Source organism: Elgaria multicarinata, chromosome 14 (assembly GCF_023053635.1).
Source record: "Elgaria multicarinata webbii isolate HBS135686 ecotype San Diego chromosome 14, rElgMul1.1.pri, whole genome shotgun sequence".
Lineage (NCBI taxonomy): Eukaryota > Metazoa > Chordata > Lepidosauria > Squamata > Anguidae > Elgaria > Elgaria multicarinata.
In genome coordinates, this window is record NC_086184.1 from 33,103,554 (window position 1) to 33,130,226 (window position 26,673).

The 26,673-nt window shown below is 51.0% G+C and overlaps 1 protein-coding gene across 1 annotated transcript; it reads right to left on the reverse strand.

Moving 5' to 3' along the window:
• Nucleotides 1-11,408: 11,408 nt before the first annotated feature.
• SLC38A7 (solute carrier family 38 member 7) lies at nucleotides 11,409-25,288 on the reverse strand. The gene is made up of 11 exons (XM_063141015.1): nucleotides 25,254-25,288; nucleotides 22,443-22,876; nucleotides 21,349-21,547; nucleotides 19,609-19,753; nucleotides 18,532-18,630; nucleotides 17,837-17,894; nucleotides 14,218-14,332; nucleotides 13,827-13,974; nucleotides 13,502-13,701; nucleotides 12,891-12,945; nucleotides 11,409-12,766 (listed from the first exon to the last, which is right to left on the reverse strand). Exons 2-11 carry the CDS (start codon nucleotides 22,701-22,703, stop codon nucleotides 12,664-12,666), a joined length of 1,383 nt encoding a protein of 460 aa, XP_062997085.1. The 5' UTR covers nucleotides 22,704-22,876; nucleotides 25,254-25,288; the 3' UTR covers nucleotides 11,409-12,663.
• Between the last annotated feature and the right edge of the window lie 1,385 nt (nucleotides 25,289-26,673).

The window sequence follows — 26,673 nt, forward strand, 5'->3', positions numbered from 1 at the left end:
AAAAATCATTGATTTTTATCCACCCTGAGAAAAGCAACAAGTGACTGTGGCAGATAGGGAGCCAGTGTGTGGGCGCAGAGTTCAAGACAGCCTTGAACAGCCGGCCATCTAGCTTTCCTGTTTCTCTTTTATTTAAGAGTGGGGGGGGGGGAATGTCAGGGATTCTGGGTGCTTGTGTACTTTTCACATTAAACAGAAGGTTTGGGGGTTCCTTCAGATTTCCCTGTCAATCCCCCATTTGGAGGCATTTCCCCCCCTAATATGCCTACACACACATGCATATTTCACAGTTATTTGTTAATTGACATCAGTTCCAAAATCTCTCTCCAGTTCCACTCTTGGTTTTCTAGTTCTCGCCAAACCATTTGTCTGACTTTCTGCTGAGTAACAAAATTGGCTGTCATTTTTGAACAGCCCCTGGCACATAGTTTGCAGGGCAACAATGACATAAAACACAAAAATACAAAAAATCACGACAAGAAATCCAAAAGCAATAAACTGAACAATCTCAGTACCAAGAGACCCAAAGTTCCCTGTGAACCAAGACCCAATAGACCAGTTCTCCTCCTCCCCTATTTTTGCAATTTCCCGGATGTTTTTCACGTGTTCAAAGATATTCCTTATGTATGAGCGCACAGACACCACCGTCTAACGCAAGGACGTAATCTAGGGCCAGATGGTTTTGTAGGCCCATCTGCCTAATTTTCCTTTGCTCACTAGCAAGGCCATCAATGGCGTCCGCAGTTTCATTTGCCATTGTCTCAATTACAGATTGTAGGCGAAGCACAGCTCTGGTAGTTTGGTCTTTCAAGGACCGGATGTTTTGAATTTTTCCCATGGGCAACTCTGATGTCACACGAATGGCGGGGATCAGGATGCCTATGTAACAGACCCCTCCCCACCCGGGAGGTAGAAAGTTGAAGCTCTTTTCCCACAGACAAAGTAGTGACTTGCCAGGGCAGTGAACTCCTTATTGCAAATGCTACTTGCTATCCACAATCAATAGTATCCAGAAAAAGAAGGGAGGAGGCCAGGGAGCCATGTCCCGACTGAGGTTATGGCCCCCTGGGGAACATACTTAATATCACATTCACTGTGACCCACCCACACGCCAGTCCCATTACAACTCCAACAGAATGCCATTGTGCTTCCGGGTTATCAGTCGATGTGCTGTGGTGAAGTTTCTTTGGTTTCGGGGCAGTGAGCAGTTCATGAAGGTGTGGGGAGGGCTGTCTAGGCTCTTGAATGGTGTCATTTCCAGGCATGCTGCCCTCTGGCGTCTGGGCTGCGTGAACCCATGGATTGATTCCCTCAATCTTTACGGTGGTATCAGTGACCAACAGGATATGATGAGGGCCTTTCCACCTGGGTTCCTGACAGTGCTTTCTCTGGTGCTGCTTCACGTAGACCCAGGCTCCAGGCATCAGGAAATGCATGGGACCCTCGGGTGATTTGGGCTGCACTTCTGCGACCTGAAATTGAATATTTTGGACAGCATTAGTGAGGCCCCTGCAGTATTCCACGAGTGAATGGTGTAGGACATTAACATTCCCTGGCATTGGGGTTGTGCCTGGGTGATAAGGCCGTCCCATCAGAATCTCAAAGGGGGACAGCCTGTGCTTTCCCTGGGGGTGTTGGTGGTACGAACCTGAAGAACTCTCAGAACCACTGTTTATTATCTTTGCAAAATCATAGAGGATGGGTGAACTGCTGGACAATTGGAGGAGGGCTAATGTTGTCCCGTCATGTCTAATCCTACTGCCCCTGTTTTGGGAGAAGATATTTCAGGTAATCAATCAGAATCAGATTCAGAACTAGAAGACGCAGCACCAGATACCAGCCAGCCTGTACCCCTGGGGGAGGAAGCTCTCACGGGCGATTCCCCAGCTGGGAGTCAGCCCTCTCCAGAGCTTATCTCCTCAAGGCCAAATCCTACACACTCAGTGGGAAGTGAGGTTTCTTCCGGAGGTGAGCATCCCGACAAGCTAGCTGATGCTAGGGTCTGCTGAAAGCTAAAATGCACGGGGCAGAAGGAAGGTGTGAGAAAGTCAGTTCGATTATGCCAGAACCTACCTCCGCACCAGGCTCTCGGAAGTTATGGGTGTTTGGGAAGTGGCTTTCTATTCTTCTTGAGTGGACTATTGTCTTGCTTCGTTTGCATAGTTTTGCCTAGGGGGACGTTTCCAAGAGTTTAGGCTCTCTTCAGGTAGAAGAGACATTTGTTGCTTAATAAAAGCTTTGTGGATTACTTAGCAAGCCTCATCATTTGCCTCCCATCAAGAGCAGGAGTTTTCTGAGAAGCATGACATCCCCATCTTCAAAAAGGAGGAACCTGGGAACTACAGACCAGTCAGTCTGACATCCATCCCTGGGAAATTTTTGGAGCAGATTATAAAGAAGCCCATCTGTAAGCACCTTGAAAACAATGTAGTAATTACTAGAATTATGAAATTAGAAGAAAAATCCAGATTTTCCCCATCCTCCCCACCTGGGGCTCGTCTACGCAAGTGTTTTACTCCAGGGTAGCTTCAGAGTGGTGGCAGGTGAACTGCATGACGCAGCCACCACTCCAAAGGGATCCAGGGCAAAGCCCACAAGCTCCGCACTAAAAAAGTTGTGCACTTACCCTGACTTTTTTAGCATGAAGCCAGGCTCTGTGCCTCTGTGGAGCCTTTTTAAGAAGAAAAAAAATTAAAGGGGGTGTTGGAAGGGGCGGACAGGGAGCTCCGGGCTCCACATTGTAAATAAATAAATACATTTTAAAGAAACTGGGGTGGGGAGGAGAGGAATGGGTCAGCTGGGAGTCAGCTGCCACTGCTGGGACAAACACCAGAGAGGGGGAGAAATGGGGCAGCTGGCTCTCCTCCCTCTGAGCTCACTCTGGCTGCCCTGTTCCTCTTCCCACTTTTTATTTTTAATCTGTAGATGCAACCAGAGCGAGCTCAGGAGGATAGCCAGCTGCCCTGTTCCTCCCATCTCCTCAGTTCTGTCAGTGGCAGCAGCGACAACTCCGAATTGGTGCTCCTTCCCATGCAGATGCTGGGAAAGAGCACCAATTCGGGAGTCCAGGTCCTCGAGGCCCAAAGGGCAGCTCTACTTTAATGGGAATTAACAAAAATGCTTACAGCTCTGTCATTTTTAAAGATAAATAGATGAAACCTGGCATCGTGATAGCTCTTAGGTAGGGCTTTAGCCATGCCAAATTTGAAACAGATCCGTTCATCTATTGATTTTTAGTATTATTAAAATTTGAGGCTTTAAAAATATTATTTTTAAAACCATCATTTTCAAAGATAGAGATATGAAACTTGGCACCATGATAGCTCTTAGGTAGGGCTTTAGCCATGGAAAATTTGAAGCAGATCTGTTCATCCATTAATTTTTAGGATTTTTTTTTAAGTTGAGGTTTTAAAATTATTATTTTTAAAAACCGCTGGAGCCATATCCTTCAAACTCAGGATATCCTGTCAAACCTCCTTTTTGGGGTCTTGCACCTTAAGAAGTTTCAGCCCTTGGCATCAAGGAAATCTCCAGTTGTTAGCTAAGAAGTGCTGGGTGAGTGGGGCACCTTTCCTGTTGCAGATTTGGTGGGCAGTAGTGCACCTGGAGCTCAGCAGAGGTGAGGTGTCCACAGATCAAAACATCGAGAGGTCAGCCAAAGCAGCCCACAGGGCAAAAGAAAATGGGACAGAGCACTTTTTCTCAGAGTTCCACATCATGGGCGCTGAAGGGTCATCCTTAGAGAAAAACTCTCACGACCAACAGTGAGATGTCAGTCTCTCGAAGCTGCCATCTTTGCGGATATCTTGTTGCTGCAGATGTTGGAACCTGGCATGTCATTGCTTTGCTTCGCCACTTCCCTTCCACTTCACTTTGTTCAATTGTGAGCTAGGCTCTGTCTGCACTGTTGTCATGCAATGCAGAACATTTGAATTGCGTGTCTGAGAAAAAAATAGATAGATTTGTTGCTTTGGCTGTCTGTCATATCTTTTAGAGACAGAGTTAGACTGAAGACACAACTCAGAGATAGCTGTAGCTGAGCCTTTAGAAGCTGGCGTACCACACAGAGCCTTTCAGGAGCATCTCAGAATCAAGTGTTGGTGCAGGCATTGGCTGGCTGGAGGCTTTGGCTGGCATCAGTTTCAGACAGAGTCACAACTCAGAGATAGCTGTAGCTTAGCCCTGAGAGGTTGGCATGTCACACATAGCCTTTTAAGGGTGTCTCAGAGCCCAGTACTGGTGCAGGCGGAGGCAGTTGGTGCGGAGTTTTTTTAAAAAACAAGAGTCACCGGATGAACCAAACTATAAGCTGGCACCCTATCACAGGGTACAAGTGCACAGCCTGGCTGAACCGTTAAGAGACTTTGGAAGAGAGAGAGGAGGGGATTGTTTGAGGCTGGAGACATCAGCTGGCTGGCATAAGACAGAGAGAGGCTGAAGGCAACCCAGATGTACCTGTAGCTTGGTCCTGAGAGTCTGGCTTGCCACCCAGAGTGTTTTATGAGTGCTTCAGAGTCGAGCGGTTGTGCAGGAGAAGAGGAGGTGGAGGCGGTTGGCAGGAGAGGTTTTTAAAGTAAGAGTCACCTAACATGACCAAGCAATAAGCTGCAATAAGCAATACCCCTGGCCACAAGTGCGCAGCCTGGCTGGACTGTTGGGAGACTTTGGCAGAAAGAAAGAAAGAAAGAGAGAGAGAGAGAGAGAGATTGTTTGAGGCTGGAGGCTTTGGTTTGGCTGCAATGACTTAGAGAGACAACAGAGGCTGTACAGACAACCCAGAGACACCTGTTGTAACTTAGCCATACGGTGCTGGTGTGCAACACAGGGCATTAGAAAGAGGGTCTCAGAGTCACATGTTTGTGCAGGAAGTAGACAGGAGTTCAAAGTCTGGATGTGCAAAGTGGTGCCAATGCACTAGCCTTGAGAAGCTAATGTATATAAGTGGGACGTGTGAATGGGCAAAGTAGTGTCCACCACCTACCACAACACCCCTAATGTTAGAGCAGAGAAACTTGTGACAATTATACACAACTTTTTTTTTTAATTGAAATTTAAAAATAAAAAAGCCAGCCAGCCAGCTGGCAACAAACCCCATTAACAGCAGCAGCAGCAGCAGCTTGCAGCAGAGTGAGGATACAGTCAGAAAAGATATTTGAGGGAAGGGGAGAATGTATCACATAGAGTACAGCAAAAGCTTCAAAGTACAGCAAAAGCTACAAAAGTAGGCATAAGTGAAGTAAATTTCAGACACATTAAAAGTCTCACTTGTTCTTTATTTCAGTGATTTTAAACATTAAGATGTTACATAGAACAGATTTGTCTTACTTGTGTGCTGTAAAATCAGATACATGACCAAGGCTATGTTCGGGTGGGTGCCCCATCCCCCTTGGTGCTGGACAGGCCCTGTGGGGCTGGACATGTTGGTAGGCCGACCATGGTCCTTGGGGGCCGACCATGTTGTCCTCCTTTTTTGGTTTCCAAAATATGGTCACCCTAGTGTTATACAGTCCCTTGATGGAGTGCTCGTTCCTTTGAAGGCATGGGGCCAAGAGTTCTGTTGTCCCTGTGAGTCTCCTCATCTGCTTCTGCTGGCAGTGCGGCCCTGTTGGTGTAGGATGGTGCTCTAGCAAAGGGTTTTGCAAGGGCAGGTCTGAGTCACCCGAAGCTCACACTGCCTTTCCGTGTGGTGGGGTGGGGGCCAGTGCAGATTGGCCTTATCATGTTTTGATTAGTTGTTCCAACTCACTGTGTAAGGACATTTCCAAAGGTGAACAGTGGGGTGAGCAGAGGGCTGTTGTTGCCTGGTCGCCCTTCCCTTTGACATGGGATTTTCCCCCTACATTTCCCTCCACGGAAACTTTTTGAAGCAGGAAAGGGGCAGCCCAAAGCAATAGGCCTGTGACAAGGGACCCCCCCTTGCTGGCCTCCACCATCTGCTGGGCTTGAACTGTGCACCAGCAGCGCTGACTCCCTGCTCATGAGAGCTGCTCCTTCGAGGGGTGCATTACAGGCCCCCCATCACTGTCTCCCTGAAGGAGTTGCCAGGCTACCACACATTTTCCCCACGAAAACCTAACCCAGCCTTCCCCAGCCTGGTGCCCTCCAGATGTGTTGGACTGCAACTCCCATCATTCCCAGCAAGAAAGTCCAACACATCTGGAGAGCACCAGATTGGGGAAGGCTGACATCAACTAACAGCGCAATTCCATGAATGTCTACTCAAAAGTAAAGCTCCACTGAGTTCAATGGCATTTACTCCTAGGTAGGTGTGTGTATAGACTGAATACATAATAAACTAATAAGCAGCACTATACTAAAAGTGAGCAAGAACTACTAGAGAAGAGATAAAAATGGGCAAATACCAGTTAGGTAAAATTATAGTCGTCTATTAAAAAGCAAAGGTAGCTGTGTCGTGTAAGGAAAGTTCCAAATTCTGTGTTGCTGTAATACCTTTATTAGGCCAACCAAAAGATCATAAAGAATTGTGCAAGATTTTGAGATCCCTAGATCTCTTCTTCAGGCAAGATGTTATAAAAGGATTTGCTCATTAGTTAATGATCTTTAAAATTATATGCCCTGTCTCCATATAAAATTGCTGACTTAATTTAGTTTTTTTTTGTTAGAAGCAAAAAATAATAATTTCTATATCTCTGTAAACAGTCTCCTGCTGAAAAGCCCCCTTGTTCAAATGCCTTTGGGATACAGAGTTTGATCATTTGGATTATGCATTCAATCTCTTGTCCTGTAGGATTTTAATTTCCCCCAAGCGAACCATCTATTTTACCCCCAAGTTGCTATAAGAAGTATTAAAGATAGAAATGGTGCAGGACCCTGTGGGCCACCCTGAGAAATGTAGGATAAAAATGCAGTCATATGCAGTCCACAGAAAGAAACCAATGACACAACTAAATGTGGGGAAAAATAAAAACACACACACACACACACACACACACACACACACACACACACGAGTCTTCCAGAGTGTGTCTGTCCCTCGCTACCAAAAAAAAGAAGAGATAGTCTCTAGTGTTAAAAAGTAGAAAAGTTTTAATATCTTTGCACAGATGTCTCAAATGTTTAAAAATGTATTGTTGTTACAAGACTTTTTGAATAAAAGCTCGACGTTTCGGATCTGCCGATCCTTCTTCAGGAACTGATATAACAGAATAAAATGAACTACCAAAGAGTCCAAATGAAGCCGTCAAAAGACTTCCTTGCATTCAGGCAAAAAAAAAAAGGCAAGGAAGTCTTTTGACAGCTTCATTTGGACTTTTTGGTAGTTCATGTTATTCTGTTATATCAACTCCTGAAGAAGGATCGGCAGATCTGAAACGTCGAGCTTTTATTCAAAAGGTCTTGTAACAGCAATACATTTTTAAACATTTCAGACATCTGTACAAAGAGATTAAAACTTTTCTGCTTTTTACCACTAGAGACTATCTCTTCCTTTTTTTTGGTCTCACGTAGTGTTTTCCCCTCATCATTTTGACGTGTCCCTCACTACCCCAGTAACAGGCATCCCAGTCCTGGAATGATTTTGCACAACTCTTCCTTTCTCTGTCTGTCACCCCGAGTGATGATGGCATCAAATCAAGACTTCTAGATGAGAGGTAGGCAACCTGGTGCTCTCCAGAAGTTTTGAACTACAACTCCCAGAATCCCTTGCCATTGCCCATACTGGTGGGTGATTATGGGAGTTGCAGTCCAGAATATCTGAAGGGTACCAGGTTGCCTACCTTTGTTCTAGATGGATTCAATGAATACAGCGAGATGAGTGCAATGCATGCAGGTATCCAGGTCACACAGCTGGCAAAGCCCATAAAAAAAATCTGTTTTGTGTGTGTGTGCATGGAGGGGTTTGGGTGTGTGTGACTTGAACCCATTCACAAAAACTGGTTCCATGCACAGCTCTGCAGAGAAGGTGACACTGTTGGCTCAAACACTGTAGTGGCACTGAATCCTAGGAATGAACGTATCTAGGGCCTGATAACTCTGGGCTGTACCGGTTTTCAAACTGCAGCCTCCTAATCTAGCTATTGATAAGAAACCACCTGGAAGAGCTTTTAAGTGCCAGATGTAGGATGCAGGACAGAGACTGCAAGGGGCTAGAAACAGCCAACTGAATGGACCTATGTTGCCGACACCGTGAACCTGTGTGCCGGCCTCACCCTCCTACTGCAGGGGCACAGACACCCTTTTGGAGAAGCTCTTGGGGGTGGGGGTGGGGGGAAGGGGTGCAATCCAGTGGGCAAAAAACACCGAAACATAGCCGCGTATTTTCACTTGGCCCTTACTGCAAGAAGCAAAGCTTTGAGGTGGGACCGTTTAGACCGTTTGTGTATGCGTGTGGAAGAGGGAGACTGTAAAAGCTGAGAAACCACCAAATGGCCAGTGGTCAGGTAGGAAAGCAAGCGTGGCCTCCTGGGACCCCAGGTGGGTTGGAGGTCCGGCCCCCTGTCCTGCTGCCTGTGTCTAAGAGGTGTGAGCAAGGAAACAGTTCGATGGTTAAAACATAGCCCCCATTTCCACACTTTTTCTCTCCCCCCCCCCCCCCCCGCTGGAGCAGAGACGTGGGAAGAGGGATACTTTAGGCACAGGGACTTCTGTAGGTGCAATGGGCTGCCAGGAGAGGAAGCTTCTGCACACAGCTGCAAAGCTCACACACCTCCTGGGCGAGAAGGCTTCTCCAGGAATGTGCGATTTCACCTTTGCTCAATCGTCCGATTTGGCTGGATTTTAGGGAGGAAGGTTTTAAAAGTGGCATTGTGGGCTTTTCTTAAAAACAAAGAAGAAATACCTCCCAGGGTCCGGCCTATGTGGGTGGGGGCTGTTCAAATATGTGAGATCTGGCAAAATCCCATCAGTTGCTGCTGGCACCGAGCATGCCAGAGAAAGAGAAGCAAGGGAAACGCTGTAGTAATGGGACTCGCAAAACCCAATCGTCGCTTACCTTTCACGCCTAATTAGGCAAGTGCTCTCAGCTGGGCTGAGTGTTCTAATCAGTGAGAAGAGGAAGACGCTCGTGGCCCCGCGTGCCGTAAATGGCAGCTCCATTTGTTTCTATGGGAGCTCATGTCTCTTACATAGTTTTTTTAAAAAAAACTAAAGGGATTTTTTTTTTAAAAAAAAAGAACAGCCATTCTATCATCTACATGGAAAAAGGAAGAGGAGCCCATTGGAATTTAAATTAGGTTCGCTGTAATCTCTTCACCAGGCCTGCGCAAAAATAGTCGCCAGCCTAAACTCAGGAGTCACTGTAAGAGAATATTTCCCCCCCTTTTCTACTTTAAACTGCCCTCCTTCCCTCAATCTTTCACCAATCTTCATGAAATTTCCAGGGTATGAAAAACCAACATTTCTTTCTGGCACATGTAAATTTCAGCAAGATTGGTGGTGGTGGTGAAATCGATTTTATGAATGTTAGAATGACCCCCCCTCAAAAAATTAGTTGTTTAGAATGGTAGAACGTCTTTTTCACGGTCGGGCCTTAATATGCACACACAGCAGCGTGTGTGTAATATTAACCATACGGGGTAGTATAAAAGTAGCACAGTATGAGAACATAAATATGACAGAGGTTTTGGAAGGTCTGTTAATGAAGGCCTGCAATAGCTTAACAAGAGCAGAGGTGAGTCATAAAAACAGGAACTACGCTGAGCATATGTGCAGCAGGAGGCATGAAGAAGTTACATGATGAGAGTACAGGACGTGTCAGTCTTGCAGTTAAGAGGTGAAGGGCAGGAGCGCCGTCTCCTTAGTGTGGACATTTAGGCTTTTTTCGGTGGACAAAGGTCACTTGAAGAAAGGGGTGAGGACAGGTGATGGGCAGGGCAGGCTAGATGGGGGAGAGGCGGGACTAATCACACCACATCCAAGTGTACAACTATAAAAGCCAAGCAGGGAAACTGGGAAGCCCCTTGTGCTAGCAGAATGTACAAGTTGTGTTTGATAAACCTGCAGGTTGTGTTTTCATTTTCATGTTGTATTTTGTTAATCAATGCTAGGGATGTTCAGATTGTGCAAAATCAGTCCATCTGTGTTTCACATATTGTCAGGCGCCTTTCGTTTCATTATCTGCCCATCGACAGAATCGGATTTTTTTTTAGTTTCCAAATTTGCACGTGTGCAAATACACAAATCCCCCCCCCCCCCAAATATGCATGTTATTCATGCTTTAGCCTATGAGGAAATGTGCATTTTTGGTCAGTTTTTTTTTTAATTTATGTATTTTTTACAACAAAATTTGCACAAAATTCCCAAAAATGGTTCTCAAGCCTGTGGATTCAGCCTGACAGGGGGAAAGCCAATCCACTGCGGAATCCATGGGTTGGATTCATAAAAATCCCTACTCATTCTGCTCCATTGCGGATTTCTTCAACATCCCTAATCAATACCATAATACTTTTATTTACATTTCTCATGTATATTGGTGCATTTTGTCAGTAACTATTACACAATGCCACCTGGGCATCTATGCATCCATTTCAGTAATAATTACACTGTTTAACCCTAAGAATGACGCCGTCAGCCAGGGTTGGTCACTGTGAGGTGACTGTTGCAGGGAAACAGCAGGCAGGCAGATCATAGAATAGCAGAGTTGGAAGGGGCCTACAAGGCCATCGAGTCCAACCCCCTGCTCAATGCAGGAATCCACCCTAAAGCATCCCTGACAGATGCCAGGGATGCCTCTTGAAGGCCTCTAGTGTGGGAGAGCCCACCACCTCCCTAGGTAACTGATTCCATTGTCATACTGCTCTAACAGTCAGCAAGTTTGAGGCACTCCTAGCCATCCACAAAAAGGAAGTAACAAATTTAATTTAGAAGTCACAGCTTTCTGCAGGGCACTTGGCAGGCAGAGGAAAAGGTGCCCCAGGCTACCACAGTGCCTACATCTCGATCCAACCTGGTTATGGGACAGAGACAGCTCTGGTCATCTTGATGGACGATCTGCACTAGGAACCCAAGTCCATAGTCTGCCTTCCCCAAACCTGGATGTTCAGATTTCAGCGGTGGCTAGGTATGCCTTTTCAAGATGTGTCAACCACACCTGTTCCCAGCGGCCTAGAACTAGATTTACATGAGGAAAGCCCAGCGCTCCAGCCTGACCTTGATAGGCTGGAGTGCTGGGCTGAAAACAACGGAATGAAATATAATAGGGATAAATGCCAAGTTCTACATTTAGGAAATAGAAACCAAATGCACAGTTACAAGATGGGGGATACTTGGCTCAGCAATACTACAAAGGAGAAGGATCTTGGAATAGTTGTAGATTGCAAGCTGAATATGAGCCAATAGTGTGATGTATCTGCCAAAAAAGCAAAGGCTATTTTGGGCTGCATTAATAAGACATGTACTATTCTATGATTCTATGAAATAATTTCAACATCAAATTAAAAGCGATCCGAAAGTAGAGGTTTATCACTTTAATTATTTCCATTGTGACATTGTGCATTTAAAACCCAAACCTCCCCTCATTCCCACCCACCCATTGCCAACAATTTTTGAAACAGAAAAAAAGCTTGGAAATCTTGGGGGGGGGGAGAAACCCTTTAAAATTAATAAATAGTTGATGTAACTGGGAGCCTCAGCCCGACAGCTAGAAGGCCAGAAGCCCCCTGATCATCTTGCGCCAATCTGGTGTGCTCCAGTTGTGTTGGGCTACAACTCCCATCATCTGCAAGCCAAAATGCCCATGCTGGTTGTAGTCCAAGACATCTGGGAGCAGTAGGTTGGGGAACGCTGTGCTACAAAAACAGCGTGTCATAACAAATGGATTTGAAACAAATCCTTCTGCAAGCCCAGGAAGTAGCACCAACTTCAAATGAAGACATAGCGCACTTGGGCCCTCGATGCGGGCTAGCAAAGGAGGAGGATTCTCCACACGGCTCCTGGGTTCAGTCAATGTCACCAGAATGTTTTTGGGTTTTTTGAGGGGGGTTGGGAGCTCGTGGAAGGTCAAAAGGGGGTGATATCAGGCTGTGGAAAGAAGTGATTGTGGGAATGCCAAAGAAATACCCTCATATATATTCCAAGGTTCCCATTCCAATGTATCTGTACATTCATTTGAACTTTCAGTTCACAGACAAAAACAAAAAGGAAGCTCAGTATCACAAAGGTTGGGGGTCCCCTTCCCAAATGAAAACAGTGTAATTTCCACAACTCGATTTAAAACACCAACTCCTTGGAGCAATCCAGCGCCTGGCTTTCAAGTTCTCTTTGCACGGTGAAGTCCTTTGTCTTCTCTGCAATAACGTTGCCATCAAAGCCCATGAGCTCAGTAACTTCGTTGCTAAGGCTATAAAAGATGGGCCCATTGGCTGAATAAATGCGGCCTAGAAGTTGTGGTGTGAATGACCCGGATCCTTGCAAGGTGAGGCCAAGAAGAGAGTCTTTGGCAAAGGTGGACAGGAATTCAATTTGTGTTCACAGCATGCAGCTGCACACACACACACACACACACACACACACACAGCGCACCTGCCCAGGCTGGATGGGTCCCTAGAACTTCAGGAAGTAAGAGTCTAACGAAAGAATCCAGGCACAGCACAACCCGAGGAGAAGTGGAGGAAAGTTCAACTTCTGACATCTCAAGGACTGGGCCAACGGTTCCCTTTAATTCCACAGAGGAGGAGAAGAGATACCCTGAGGGCAGAGCTGGAGGGCTCACTTTATGAGATCCATAACGATAGCATTGGCAGTCGTCTGTCCAAAGATAAATGCTCCAAGGACAACCATGAACACGCCGTAGCCAACCATGGTCCACCAGCTGTGGAGACAGGAGGAGAGAGCCTTGAACGGCAGCTGACGAACGGCACGTGCCTCAGGAGCCGCTGAACCCACCTGCGTCACCTGGGGGAGGGGGGAGGCAGAGGGACAGGCTGCCTTCTTACCTGGCTGGCCTGGCTTCTTGAGTTTCAGAGAGCTTAGTGTGGATGAGGCAAAGCCCTGGAAAGGAGGAACATAGAGCCATTGAGGCAGAAGAGATTTTACAGCCATACAGAACTTGGCACAACAAAGTGTTTACAAAACCAGCAGAGATTCCATGAATTTCCCAACCTGGTGTCCTCCAGATGTCTTGGACTACAACTCCCAGCATCCGTAGCCAGCAATCGTCCAGCACATCTGGGGGGCACCAACTTGGGGAGGCCTGGTTCAAACGATACCAAGGTCCTGCTGGCGTGCAAGGCAAGCGTGTGTTACGCTAGCTAGACTGTTAAGAGAACCGCTGCTGAGGCCACTGCCAAAGAGCCCCTCCGCCAGGAGAAGCCTGTTGTGCAAACCCACAACTCATTGTTCACTTCCTCCCCAAGGGAGGGGGGGGAGGGTCACCATGCAGCTGGGACAGCTGTAGAAACGGCATTTCAGCAGAGGGGCTCTTCTAATCCAGCAGCAGGCTGCCCACGGGGACAACCCTGAAGCAACCCCACAAGAGCAGGTCACCATGCTGAAAGCCACCCGATTCCCTCAGGCCAAAGGGAACACAGCCAAGGGAGAGTCCCACCTGGGAAGACAAAGATGAAGCTTGCGGCCAGGCCCCCAATGATGGAGATGACTTTGCCGATATCAGGGATGAACAAGGCCAGGAGCAGCGTGAGCAGGAACCAGCTGACAGTCTGGGCGAGGCGGCGGCGTCTCTCCCGCACCACGTCCTCTTCCACCGCCTCCCCTTTGTAACGCAGCCAGAGACCCTCCAAGACAGCCCTGGGCAGAAAGCAAAGTTCAAGAGGCTGCCAGGGCCACCTCCTCGTCATGCCCCCTGCTCCACAAGGACTGCACCAATGAATCCCCCCATAGTGCAAAATCTACAGGTCTCCTGCATCTCTCACCTGCCACAGAAGTGCAGGATCGGGTAGGATGTCAGGACGCAGACAATGATGAAAGCCCGGGCGATGGCAACTGGGACATCATTGGAGGGGTAGGACATGAGCACATCCTGTTCCACACTAGACCCAAAGGTCAGGAAGCCACAGACCCCTGGCAGGAAAAAGAACGAGAGGACTCCCCAGTGCCCAGGGAAAGGCCCAGATGCCCACAGCTAGCCACGCCACTTGGGTGGGACCACTTAGAGGGAGGAGCCTGGGGCCCAGGGTGGAGGACCTCTTTGCCCGCTCACGGGCACCTCCCCCTCCTGGTCTTCTGCCTGATCCAGGTCAGAGAGACCTGGGCCTGGTCAGGAAGGGCAAGGCATTGTGCTTCCAGCGCGACTCCGCTCCCTACCTGTGCCTGTGTAGACGAAGAGCGCAATGACCATGGCTGCGGTCACGACAGCTCCCCAGGGCTTCACCTCCGGCCGCTTCATGCTGTTGAAGACGGGCACACTGCTGACGTGGCACTGCCAGACAGGAGGAGAGCTGTTGTGGGCACGGGAGGACGCACGCTGCCCAGTGGCGCAGCGTCCGTCAGCAAAGCTCCTTCGTGGTGTCGATCAGCCTCCCCCAACCTAACACCCTCCAGATGGGCATGATAGGAGTTAGAGCTCAACACATCTGTAGGAGTGGGGTCAGCTGCTGCACAAGATTTTACAATCAGAATCCAAAGAACTACTCAATGGCAATATTAGTCTAGAAAGAGATAGCAGCCCTTATCCTTAAACCAACTGAAAGGTAATTACCATCTTTGCCTCCTTCAAGGACCTGAGTAATTTTTTAAACTAATATTAACTGACGGGTATCACCCAGAGCAGTGGTTCCCAATTAGCTAAGTGCTGCAGACCCCTTGTTTTTCAAAGGCCAAGCCATGGACCCCCTACATTTGAAAATGTTGTTATCTCTATGGTAGTTAACTGTGCGAAGCAATTTTTTGGAGAAAATAAGGAGTTGCCCCTAATAAACAGAGGATTTTAGGGATACTAAAAAACAGACCATAAAATTTGTGATATTACCATGCAACAATAATAATTAGGAATATAAAGATGAATTTAATTTTACTAACGTCTAGTTTACAACTGAACACATTGCTGACCTTGTCGAGCAGCTACTAAAACCTAAATGGGATGGAAGAAATCATTGCCTCTTTTTGTTCCTCCCACATCCGGTTCAATATTTCCTACTTTTAATCTCAAATCTGGTTCAAAATCGAGCTGATTTCTATGAATAATAATAATTATTATTATTTCGTACCCACCTCTCAGACTGGATTGAGGCAGGGAACAACAGCAAGAATAAAATACACAGAATACTTCTTAAAAAATGTCCTAAAAGCATCCTAAAAGTATCTTAAAATTCTACTGGATAGGCCTGCTGAAAGAGATCAGTTTTGATAGCTTTCTTGAATGCTAAAAGATTGTCTCCTCCGGCAGGCTATTCCACAGTCTGGGAGCAGCAGAAGAGAAGATCCTCTGGGTAATGGTTGTCAGCCTAGTTTTCGCTGACTGAAGTAAATTCTTCCCAGAGGACCTGAGTGTGTGGGGCGGATTGTACGGGAGAAGGCGATCCCACAGGTAATCTGGACCCAAACCATGTAGGGCTTTAAAGGTGATACCAACACTTTGTACCTTCTCCGGAAATTAACTGGCAGTCAGTGAAGCGATTTTAAGACTGGTGTAATGTGATCACCCCTAGATGTACCAGTGACCAACCTGGCTGCCATATTTTGAACTAGTTGAAGTTTCCAGACTAGGCACAAAGGTAGCCCTTTGTAGAGCGCATTGCAGAAGTCGAGCCTCAAAGTTACCAGCGCGACACGTGCTTGTTCTTCATTTAACAAAATGTCAAAAATGTTTGTTCACAAAAATATGTGGAACAAAAGGGAACTAGATGTTTCAAAGCTTTTTCACCTAACTTCTCATAACCAATTAAAACCTTCACCCAGAATTGGTCCAGTCTATGTTCTTTGAAAAATGATTTCAATGAACCATCTCAAGTCACGTCAGCAAGTGCATTTTGCTCTTCTGCAGACAGAGTTGTTAGTTGTACATCACCACATTCAAAAGGATTCCTTCTCCATGAGTTTTCAGGATTAGGTGCAGGGAAGTAATCTCTGAAGCTAGTCGCTAAATCACGCAGGTGCTTTCGCACATGATGTCACCGTCAAAGCAAACGGAGCGCAGGAGATAGTGGATTTTCTTTTATTAAAATGTGGACCTTGCAGAGCTAATATGTGAATGTTGCCACGGACCCCCTGGGTGGGTTACGCAGACCCCCTGGGGTCCGCAGACCACCAATTGGGAACCACTGACCCAGAGGACCTTCTCTTCTGCTGCTCCCAGACTGTGGAATGGCCTGCCGGAAGAGACTCGTCAACTTAACAGTCTCCTAGCATTCAAGAAAGCTATCAAGACTGATCTCTTCCAGCAGGCCTATCCAGTGGAATTTCAGGATGTTTTTAGGATGTTTTAACTATGTATATTATGTTCTTAATTCAGTTTTATGTATTTTATACTTACTGTTGTTCTCTACCTTGATCAAAATGGAGAGGCGGGTAAGAAATCATCATCATCATCATCATCATCATCATCATCATCATCTAATATCGTGCCCCCTGCATCCCAAATTATACTCTGATCAACATCAGGTGCTACTTTTTTTAAAAAACCAAATTCATCATCATCATCATCTTCTACATTTGCTGGGTTAATCCCCATAAAGCTGCCTCCTGGCCAGAGTTTCTCACAGCATCCTCATACTCTGATCCGTCGAGAGAGAGGGAGAGAGGGCCCTGCACGCTCCTCGTCACGACACCAAAAGCTCTCACCCACTTATGTGGGCAGCAGCTACATCCCAGCACATCCTGCCTCTCTGCCATCAAGCCCCTGCTTTGCATGCAGGAGTTCCTCCCATCTTCAAAATGTCTCGGCATCTCTGGGTGGGATTGGGAAAGAATTCTGCCTGAAACCGTTGGGAGCCATTGCTGCCAGACAGCGTTGACATGGACGGGCCAGACGGACCAAGGCCTGGCTCAGCAGAGGCCAGCTTCCTGCACTCCAACATCCACCCCCTTCGTTTTCTGCAGTGTCTACAAGATCCCAGTTTTGACTCACACAACAGCTTCAGTTTCTGCACATGGGTTCTGGTTGTCAACTGCCATTCCTTCCCTAAATCAATACTCAGGAAGTGGCGTAATAACGGAGCTGCAAACGCGTGCAGAAATCACGGCTCCTCCAGTGCAAACTGGAAAAACCACATGAGCCTTCACAAGCGGAAGCTGAGCCAGCGGAAGCGGGTTCTGATGCTCAGTTACGATGCTGACGCTCCATCTTGTATTGCAAGGCTGGGAAACGGGAGAGGGAGCTCAGGCGGGTGACTGGGAGCAGGTGGCCCCAGCAGCACGTCCCCCTGAAGAGGGCAGGTTCATACCGCCTCCCCCAACCTCCCATGCTGGCTGGGGCTGATAGGCATTGCAACTCAACAACATCTGGAGGGCCACATGCTCCCCACCACAGCTGCATTGCATCAGCCCTCCTGACTATCAACCTCGCCTTCACCAGGTTGGAGGTGGTGGCATTAGCCTGTCCTCTGACGGGAGGAAGTGAGCGATCTGTATGGCCCCCGTCACCTCTTCCAGCTCCTTCTCTGGACTTCTGCCACTCCAAATCTCCACTGTTCCTGCACTGAAACAATCTGTATAGTTGTCCAGATATGGGAGCTCTAAAACGGTGCTAAAGCCTTTAGAGCGGTTTTCCCAACAAGGCATTCCCAGCGCTCGCCACAGTCCAACGTGTTAATGAGCAGAAGAAGAAATTATTCTATTTGCAAAAACTGAATGAATCATCACACCTAGAAAAAATGGCAGGGCGTCCACTGGAATACAAGTGATGAACATCAGTAAGGCCAGAAGGCAGGGAGGGTCCTGTCTCCCCACCCCCCCGCCCCCCCTCATTCCCTCAGACCAGCTTTACCTGGAAGCCAAAGCAAATGGTGGGCATCGCATTGAACACGCTCATCCAAGAGGAAGGGCTGTGGGCACAAACAGAAGCCTGCTCAGAACATGTCCCAGCAAACGCCCACAGTGGGGTGCAGGACCTCCAGCCAACCCCCCCCTTCCCCCCAACCAATGATTGGCTTGTGGCTTCCCGGCTTTTGCACCCTCTCCCCCCGCCCTGCCCTCCCCTCCCGCCATTCTGAAAGTTTGGACGGCCTCTCTGGAGGCTGACTTGCCCACAGTAAGAGCTTGAGCCTGAGATGTGATGGTAGGTGTGTATTTGGCCCCGCCCCTTTTGCTTTTGACTCCGCCCACCAGTGGAACGACATCCCTGGGATCTTCTCTGAAATTGAATGCAGCTCTCAGGCTGAAAGGGGGTTGATGCCCCCAGTCAAGCAAAGTGTGCTTAGCTGGGAGTTAGAAGTTCCCCAGCCGGTAGCAGTTGTTGCCTCAGGAGCCAAGACCAACACGGGAGCAGCTCTCTGAACGCTGCCCACCTCAGAAATAAAGAGCTTTTGGTGTGGCCTCCTCAAAGCTCGCTGGAGTCCCTCCGGTTGAGGAAGAGACAAGCCAGGGAGCCTCTCTTCTGCCTTACTGTAGAACATAAAGACTGAACAGTGGAAAGCTCAAGATTGCCCACGTTTTCCATTAATGCCCCCCGCCCCCACGTACCTGGTTGGGATTTCCCCCGGAATGATCTCCTTATCAGGCCAAATATATTTGATGATGATGATGGCTGTGACGTACCAGGTCCCGACCACACTCAAGCAGCTGAGAGAGAGAGAGTGGGGGGGGGGGGGGGAGGCAGGATGGACCATGAATGTTCCGACTGATGAAGCAAAAGACTTTCAAATATGCCAACATAAAGCTACATAGAACTGGAGGCAGATGTGCCCTCGGCAGACACAGGCAGGAGGATCTAACAAGGCCTACTACAGTATTCCCCAACCTGCGGGACTACAACTCCCAGCATCCCCCAGCCAACACAAGCAAGAGCATTCTGGCAGGCGAGGTACAGACATAGCCTGCGGCGGCCCCCTTTTCTGGTCTTCCTTTGTGGTCTCAGGAGCTGCCTTGGCTGGCAATGGGGAAGGCAGAGATTTTGCCAGGAGACTTTGCTGGTGTCTCTCCTCTCTGCCCTCCCACACACCCCGACCACCACACACACAGTCATTCTTTCCTTTTCCCCATTCAAGGTATTCAGATGGTGTTTTAAGAATGTTGATCTTCCCATCTGCACACAGGGAGGACGGCTCTGGGAGTTCCTGCATGGCACGGCTGCCCTCGCGGCGTTCGTATGGGCCTGGAAGACCCAGCCTCGTACCAAAACACGCATTCTCCCTGACGCAGGCTCAAGGACCGCTCCAGGCCACACATGGTCTCGACCCTTGTAATCTCACTGCCACTCACTGGGCCCCTTTGTCACGGCTCCCAGCGGTGGCGGCAGCAGCAGCAGCAACCCACCCCCACCCCTTCAGAGCAACGCCCAAGGCCTGCTGGCTACAGAGAATCAGGGATTCCGCACCCGCGCTTCAGCAAAAGGCGTGCGGCCCACCCTCTCAGGGCCATCCCACCCTCTGGACTCTCATCTGTAGCCCCGTTGGACGTCCTGCCTGGTCTGGTGAAAGGCTTTCACCTGGGCCACGGCACCTGCAGACCCAGGGCGCCACCCGCCCTGGGAAACGCACACGCCTCTGCCAATGCCGGCTCAGGCCTTCCCGCCTTGGCTGCAGGTGGTGGTTTATGTACCTGGCATACTTCTGGAAGCCAATCTCCTTGGGGATCGACAGGGGCAGGATGAGCAGGACAGCGGTGAGGCTGATGGTGAACTTGCGATCTGTGTACCAGTGGCTGCTCTCTGCTCCTGTGGAGTCCTTCACCACCGCTGCAATGACTAGACAAGGGGAGAGGATGGTCAGTGGCAGGGCCCGATCCACCAGGGAAGTCCTTGCTAGCAGAGGGAAACCAAGCATCAGGGAGCTCAAGGTGGTGTGTGGCTGGCAGCCGCGGTTTAGAAAACCACACGCCCACAAATTGGAACCTTTGTGTCCAGGAAAGAACCACACACATTATCGGAGGGGAAGTTGTATGCGACAAAAAGCAAAGAACATGTGTTACCAAACAAGGAACGCAACCAGGGAATGCAGACAGAAGCTCTGATATCACCCAGCAGCCTCTTCCAGCACGAGGCATGAACAGCATAATGCAACCTTACCCAACCTGGTGCCCTCCAGATGTGTTAGACTACCAGGAGCTATGGCCTCCACAGGACACAACCCCTGTGGCCCATTGGGACTATTGTAGACGCACACATTGGATGACAGTCTTTGAGGATCACGCCAACCGCACCGTGTCCCAAGACATTTCAGCACTTGTAACACCAGCAGTGTGATTTAAGTAATCCAACGCCCTTGTGGGAAGGAAGGTCAACATGGGGGAAATGTCCAGGGCTCTCAAATTACATATAGGGGTGGGTGGGGACATCTTTGTAACATTAGAAGTAAAAACATTTTTAGAACAAAATAACTCTATAAAAGACATCAAACTTTTCAAGTAGAGTTTTCTATTATGGTTTTAATTTTTGTGAACCGCCCGGAGAGCTTCGGCTATTGGGCGGTATAAAAATGCAATAAATAAATAAATAAATTCTAGGCGCTCCCTAAGAGTGTGGCGCACATCCAGAATGACCTTTAGTTTAATCAGCACAATTATGGGTACATCTGGGATGAGTTAAAAGAACATATTTACTCTGCTATTTACTAATTGCGTCATCAGTCGCAGGATTTATCCGTGGAGACATATATTTTCAGAGATCTCTGCAGACTACATTTATAAAAATTAAGTATACATAGGCACTGCTGCAGTATGTATAAGAAGTTTATTAAGGTATTTAAAAATGCAAATCCGTGTGTTATATTGTCCGCTGTTTGTGCAGCCCCTGAAGAAGGCCCAGAAATGTTTCATCACAGGGCTGAAACAAGCTGGGCTATTCCAAGGAATAAAACATTACTTCGTTACATCCTGGGACCCTCCTTTTCACAGTGTGGTTTTGGACGTTCTCCAGTTCCGTCTGCCTTCAGCCTCTTCAATTAAGGCACGGATGCAGAAGCTCAGGCGCAGGGCGCCCCAGATGGCCCCGCTCCTTCCCACAGCCCCTCCCCCCTCCCCCCACCACTGACCCTTAGGTGGGGTCCTGGCTTTTGTGCAGTCCACCCCCACCCCGTTGTAAAAGGCTGACATGCCTCTTCTGAGGCTTCTGTTTCCGGCAGTCTGGGCTCTGCCGTGGTTGCCCACATGCTTTCAGCCTTGCCTTCCACCAGAATCCAGCCCTTGAAATGAAATTTAGCCCTCAGGCCAAAGCAGGTTCTGCAGCCCCGAATTCAACCTCGTCTTCCCGGGCTGTTTGCTAGCTTTTGGATTTCAGCAGGGAGGGAAATCACGTCCTGCCCGGACCCTGGACCCGAAAGGTAGCCACGCTCTTCCACTCACTCTTTTCCTGCTGATCCCCAATGATGATGAGGAAGGCGATGCAGGTACCGAAGGTGTAGACCGCGATGGCCACCTCGCACAGCACTCCGGCGACCCTGCCGCACACGGCCCAAACCACCTCCTGGTAGGTCCGCTCGTTGCTGGCCTGGGAACAGTAGGCCAGGATGACCAGGCCGCCAATGATGAAGACCAGCATGCACTGCAGCAACGGGGCAGAGGGGCACAGTTAGGCAAGCGGAGCAGACCCATGGAGGAAGAGGCAGCCCTTCCCTCACCACCCCCAAAAGCCCCGCCCCGGGAAGCTGGTCCACGATGGCAGCCGTATCAGGGCCAGGCAGGGGGGATAGTGAGGTGAGGGAGAAGGATCACACCCGGGGCTTCGTGGTTTCTGAACAGGCCGGCATTTGTCAGGCCAACTGGCACCCACCCGTACACAAGCCGTTTCCTGCTACAAGGGCTAAAATGTTTTTTAGGAACAACCCACCCTCCCAGGAAGAACACAAAAGTGGCTCTGCTGGGTTAGACCCAGGCCCATCTAATCCAGCTCTCCTCAGCCTGGTGCCCCCACCCCACCCCCGTCCTTCTCAGCCAGCACAGCCATTGGCTAGGAATGAGAGGTGCATTCCAGCACATCCGGAGGGCACCAGGTTCCCTGACAGATTCAGCAAGCACTGAAGGTATGAGACCAGATCCACAGCAGGGGTACGTGAGGCTGGGCTCCCTGCCACACCAAACCTTGGGCAAGCGGTCGCCCACAAAATGCTGCAGCTGTTTTTAAGTCCACTTCCTGCTGCCTTGATATAGTTCTTGCCCTCCCATTCTGTGAGCAGAATATGCTCAACCCAAGCAGTACGTTTGTTGACATTCTGCATCGGCTGATTTATTTTTAGCACCAAATTTATGCGCCTCTTTTGCAAAAGGCAACCGGGGTTTTTGTTTTCCCCACATGCAAAGGGGGATTCTGGCAGAAACCACGGAGACTGGGCTCCCAGAAGGCTGGGTACAGGGCTGAGCAAACCCCCACCCCCCGTTCCCAGGTGGAATTCTGCCCCATCCTCTGCACCCCCACCCTCCATACGCCCCTGCCCGTTCACCATCTGCAGAGCAATTCCGGCTGCCACTCCGCCGGCCGTGCTGAAGGCTGCTGGGAAATTGAGCAGGCCTGCTCCGAGGGCAGCGTTCACGACAATGAAGACAGCTCCCAGCGTCGAGGTAGCGGCAGGCCCTTGGCCTTCGCCGCTCTTGGGCCCGGTCTCCACGTTGGGGCTCTGCAGCAGCCTGGCCCGCTCGCCGGCATCCGTGCTCCAGTCCCAGTCGCCATAGTCAGCGTTGATGCCCACATGGCCCTGAGTCATGTCCTGTGCCGGGAGGGGCTGCTCGGCAGCGCGCCACTCTTATCCCGCAAGCCGCTCTTTCTGCCCCCCGAGAAAGGCCCAGGTTATGCTGACAGGCGGGAAAGTGCAGCGCCTGGAGGAGACATGCCTGAGCACAGACCGGCAGTATGGGCAGGGTTGGGAGCTCAATACTCCTACAAAAAAGCAAAGCACAGTCAGCTCTGAGCTGGTGGAGAGAAAAACCTGGCCTTCAGAACGCCTCTGCATCTTGGGGAGGGGGGCATTAAAAAACACAGCTCTAGTCCTCGATTTTTTAAAAACTATTTCCACTTGGCACCGTATCAAATCTTCAAAACGGCCTGGTGCTAGCATAGTTGTTGCCCAGTAATAAATAAACTCTCCCTGCAGGGCGATTAAGCTTAGAGAAAACATTTCCATTGGTGCCAATGGGAAGATTTGTTTAAGCACCTAACAACCCCCCTGCTTTTGAGTATAAGAGTTCTAGATTTTTAGAGCACTGGGAAGTGAGAAAGGGTTAAATGACGGGGCCAGGGGGAGGCCGCACACGTCAGCTCCACAGGCCAAGCTCCCTCCCTAACATAAAACACACGTCAGGCGGACCTCGCGGCACACCGTGCGTCTCCCCTGCCAGTTGTGCGTGGCCCAGATTGGACATTACAAGCGGAAGACAAAGAGGAGCAGCTGCCCATGTCTCCACACGACACTTCATTGAGCCCCAAGTGTTCATTCTGGCATCACTTTAAGACAGCCTCCACCAATGTGGTGCCCTCCAGAAGTGTTGGACTGCAACTCCCATCATCCCCAGACAGCATGGCCACCAAGTCGGGGAAGGCCGCTTGAAGAGCAGTCACACAGTCCTGGCATTTTCCGTGCCGTGTCTGCAGTTATCACTGGATGGCCCTGGGTCGCTTACCTTTGCCCCCTGCTGATAACCTCTTCACCTCAGCCAGGCAATAGTGCGTAACCACAGATGCGCTGGCCCAGCGTAAGTGTGGGATCACGTGGATGAGGTCGGGTGCTCTGAATCCACTCAGGGTCGCTCACAAAGGCGGAGGCTCGCCTGGCCCAAACTTGGGCTGTTTCCAAAGTTCCAAGGCCAGGGGCTAAAATGCCTCGGACGTTTCGGGGCATTCCCGGTTTCATTATGCTCCTGTATATGAAAGCTCCATTTTGCCGGTTTCCCCCAACCAGGTGCCTCCCAGATGCAATGGAGTTCATTTCCCATCACTCTCCAGCCTGCTGGGCTAGGAATGATGGGCACCGTGGTCGTCCCATCTGGAGGGTGCCAGGTTGGGGGAGGCGGCGTTTAGCCACCGCGCTTCCTCCGGTGGAAGGAAGGCAGCCAAGGGAGCGGCTCCGGCCACCAGGCGAGTTCTGGCTTGTGCCCAGGAGCCAGCTCTAAGCCTCTTGCCCAACAAGTTCATTGGGCGACCCAGAGGTCAAAGTGCCTTGACCCGGGGGAAAGCCGCCTGCCCGCAGCCAAAAGCCCTCTTAATTCCCTCAGCAGGGCCATCGCGCGTGACTACTGCCACTGCCTGGTCCAGAGCCAGCACCGGAGCCCGGAGAGGCCGCGCGCAGGGGGCTTCGGGGCTGCGCTCGAGCCCACCGCAGCTGTGGGGCAGCCCGCCTCAGGTCCCCACCGCTGCGCGGGGCGGACGAAGCCTGAGGAACCAGAGCCCACATGCCAGGCTCGCCGTTTCTGGGCGCGCACAGAGTGCCCGGGGCCGCTTCCAACACGCAACGCAGGCGAGACCTGGGGGTCACCCGACCAGGCCCGGCCCTCAACGCAGCAACAGGCGGCGGGCCTCGGTTGGGGCAAAGGGCAGGGCGGCCCCCACACCGGGCAGCGGAGGGAGAAGGCGCCCCTCCGGGAAGCTTGAACCAGTGACCTAGGGAGGTGGTGGGCTCTCCCACGCTAGAGGCCTTCAAGAGGCAGCTGGACAACCATCTGTCAGGGATGCTGTAGGGTGGATTCCTGCCTTGAGCAGGGGGCTGGACTGGATGGCCTTGTAGGCCCCTTCCAACTCTGCGATTCTATGGTTCTAGGGGCCGCGCCGCCTCTGGAGCGATGCTCCTGGCCGCTCCTCTCCGGCCGATGCGCGCAGGAGGCCCCCTCCCCCTCCCCGCCTCCCCCAGCTGGCTGCTGCCCGCCAGATGCATGATGGGACTGCCAGCCCCAACGCCCCTGAATCCCCCCCCCGGGGGAAAGGAGGCCCCACCCAGCTGGAGCGCACCCCGGGTGGGTGGGGAGGCTGCCCTCGGGAGGGGCTCCTGCGCGCCACCACCGCCCAGCCTCGCTTCGGCCCCCTCCCCCGCGGCTGCCCCCCCCGCCCCCCGCCTGCTTTTCCGCAGCAGCCCCGCGGGAGCGACACGTGCTGCTGGAGGAGGGGGCGGCCGGGAGGGGCGCGCCAGCCCTTTGTCTCCGTGCCGGGCTGGCTTTCTGCTTACAGGGAGGGGAGCCCCTTGGACTGGCTGCAGCGCGGCGGGCCAGTCGGGCGGCGCCCCGCAGAACAAGGGCCCGGCCCGGCCCGGCCCGGCTCGCTGGCTTACCTGCCGCCCGGCACCCCGGCTCGCTCCAGCGCCGGCTCAGCTGGTTGGAATCCCGTGCCCGTGACGCGGCGCCCCTCCCAGCCCCTGGGCGCGCGGCATGCCGGGAGTCGTAGTCCTTGGCTGGAGCGGGCCCCGCCCCGCCGCGACCTGCCCATTCCTCCCCGCTCCCCGGGATTTCCATTGGGATCGCCCGGCGGGGACGGAGGCGGGCGGGACAGAGGACCGCCAGGCAGAAGGCGAGGCCCGAGTCGTGCTTCGGGCGGCAAAGACAGGCTGGGCGGCGGCGGCGGCGGCACCCTGGGAGCCCAAATGAGAAAGGAGGCCGCCCGTCGCGTCTCTGCCTGCATCCCTGCCCTGGCCTCCTGCCCAGCCGGGCTCTTCGGCTGCGCCAGCCGCCCCGCTTTGCACCTCGAGGCAGTCAGGTCCCTCAACAGAACGCCTCCCTTGCAAGGCCAAGAGACGGGGCAAGATTACCGGGGCTCCCCTTGCGCCCGCCTGCCTGCCTGCCTGCCTGCCTGCCCCTCTTCTCCCCTCCCCTTTTGCCAGGATGCTGCTGGGATCAAGGGCAGGAAGGCTCACTGCGCGCCCTCCTTTTCCTAGAGCAGCTGTAAGGGACCCTCTTCGGAGCCCAGCTGGCTCTGGGCCTTCGGCGGCATCCCTTGTTCCCCCCCACCCAACTAGTTTTGGCGGCGGTTGCCAGCGTGGGACATAGAAATCTACCAGATGCCTTGTCAGGCAGGTCCATCGCTACTGTCTGCTTGCACTGACTGGCAGCTGCCCTCGAGTGTTTCAGACTTTTGCAGCCCAACGAGGAGATGCCGAGAATCAAACCTGGGACCTTTCGTGTACAAAGCAGGTGCCCTGCCACTGAGCCACGGCCCTTCTGCATGCCTACCGCGGGACAGAGCCGAAGCTTTGAAACTGCCTTCTCTAGCCCGGTGCTCTCCGGATGGGTCGATCTACCACTCGTAGAAGCTCCGCCCCGCCAGCATTGCCACCCGACCCTTCTGGGAGCAACAGGCGGTGGAAAGCAGCTTTGAACAACCCACAAGATTGGCTTTATCCCTACACGGTAAATAACAAAAGCTCAAGTCTCCAGGCGCAGCTTTTGGGAAGCCAATGCTGACATTTCCTATGGATGCTGCAGCCTCTTATAAGCATCCATCCCGGATGCAGAGAACCTGGACCCATTTCCCACTTCAGCTTGGGGGCTGATATTATCTTCACCCATCTCTTTATCTGCTAGAAAAGTGATGCTTTGCCAGCAGCTTGCATGTGATGGGATGAGGATGGTGCAGTTGAGCTTGTTGTTTATTCGTTCAGTCGCTTCCGACTCTTCGTGGCTTCATGGACCAGCCCACGCCAGAGCTTTCTGTCAGCCGTCGCCACCCCCAGCTCCCCCAAGGTCAAGTCTGTCACC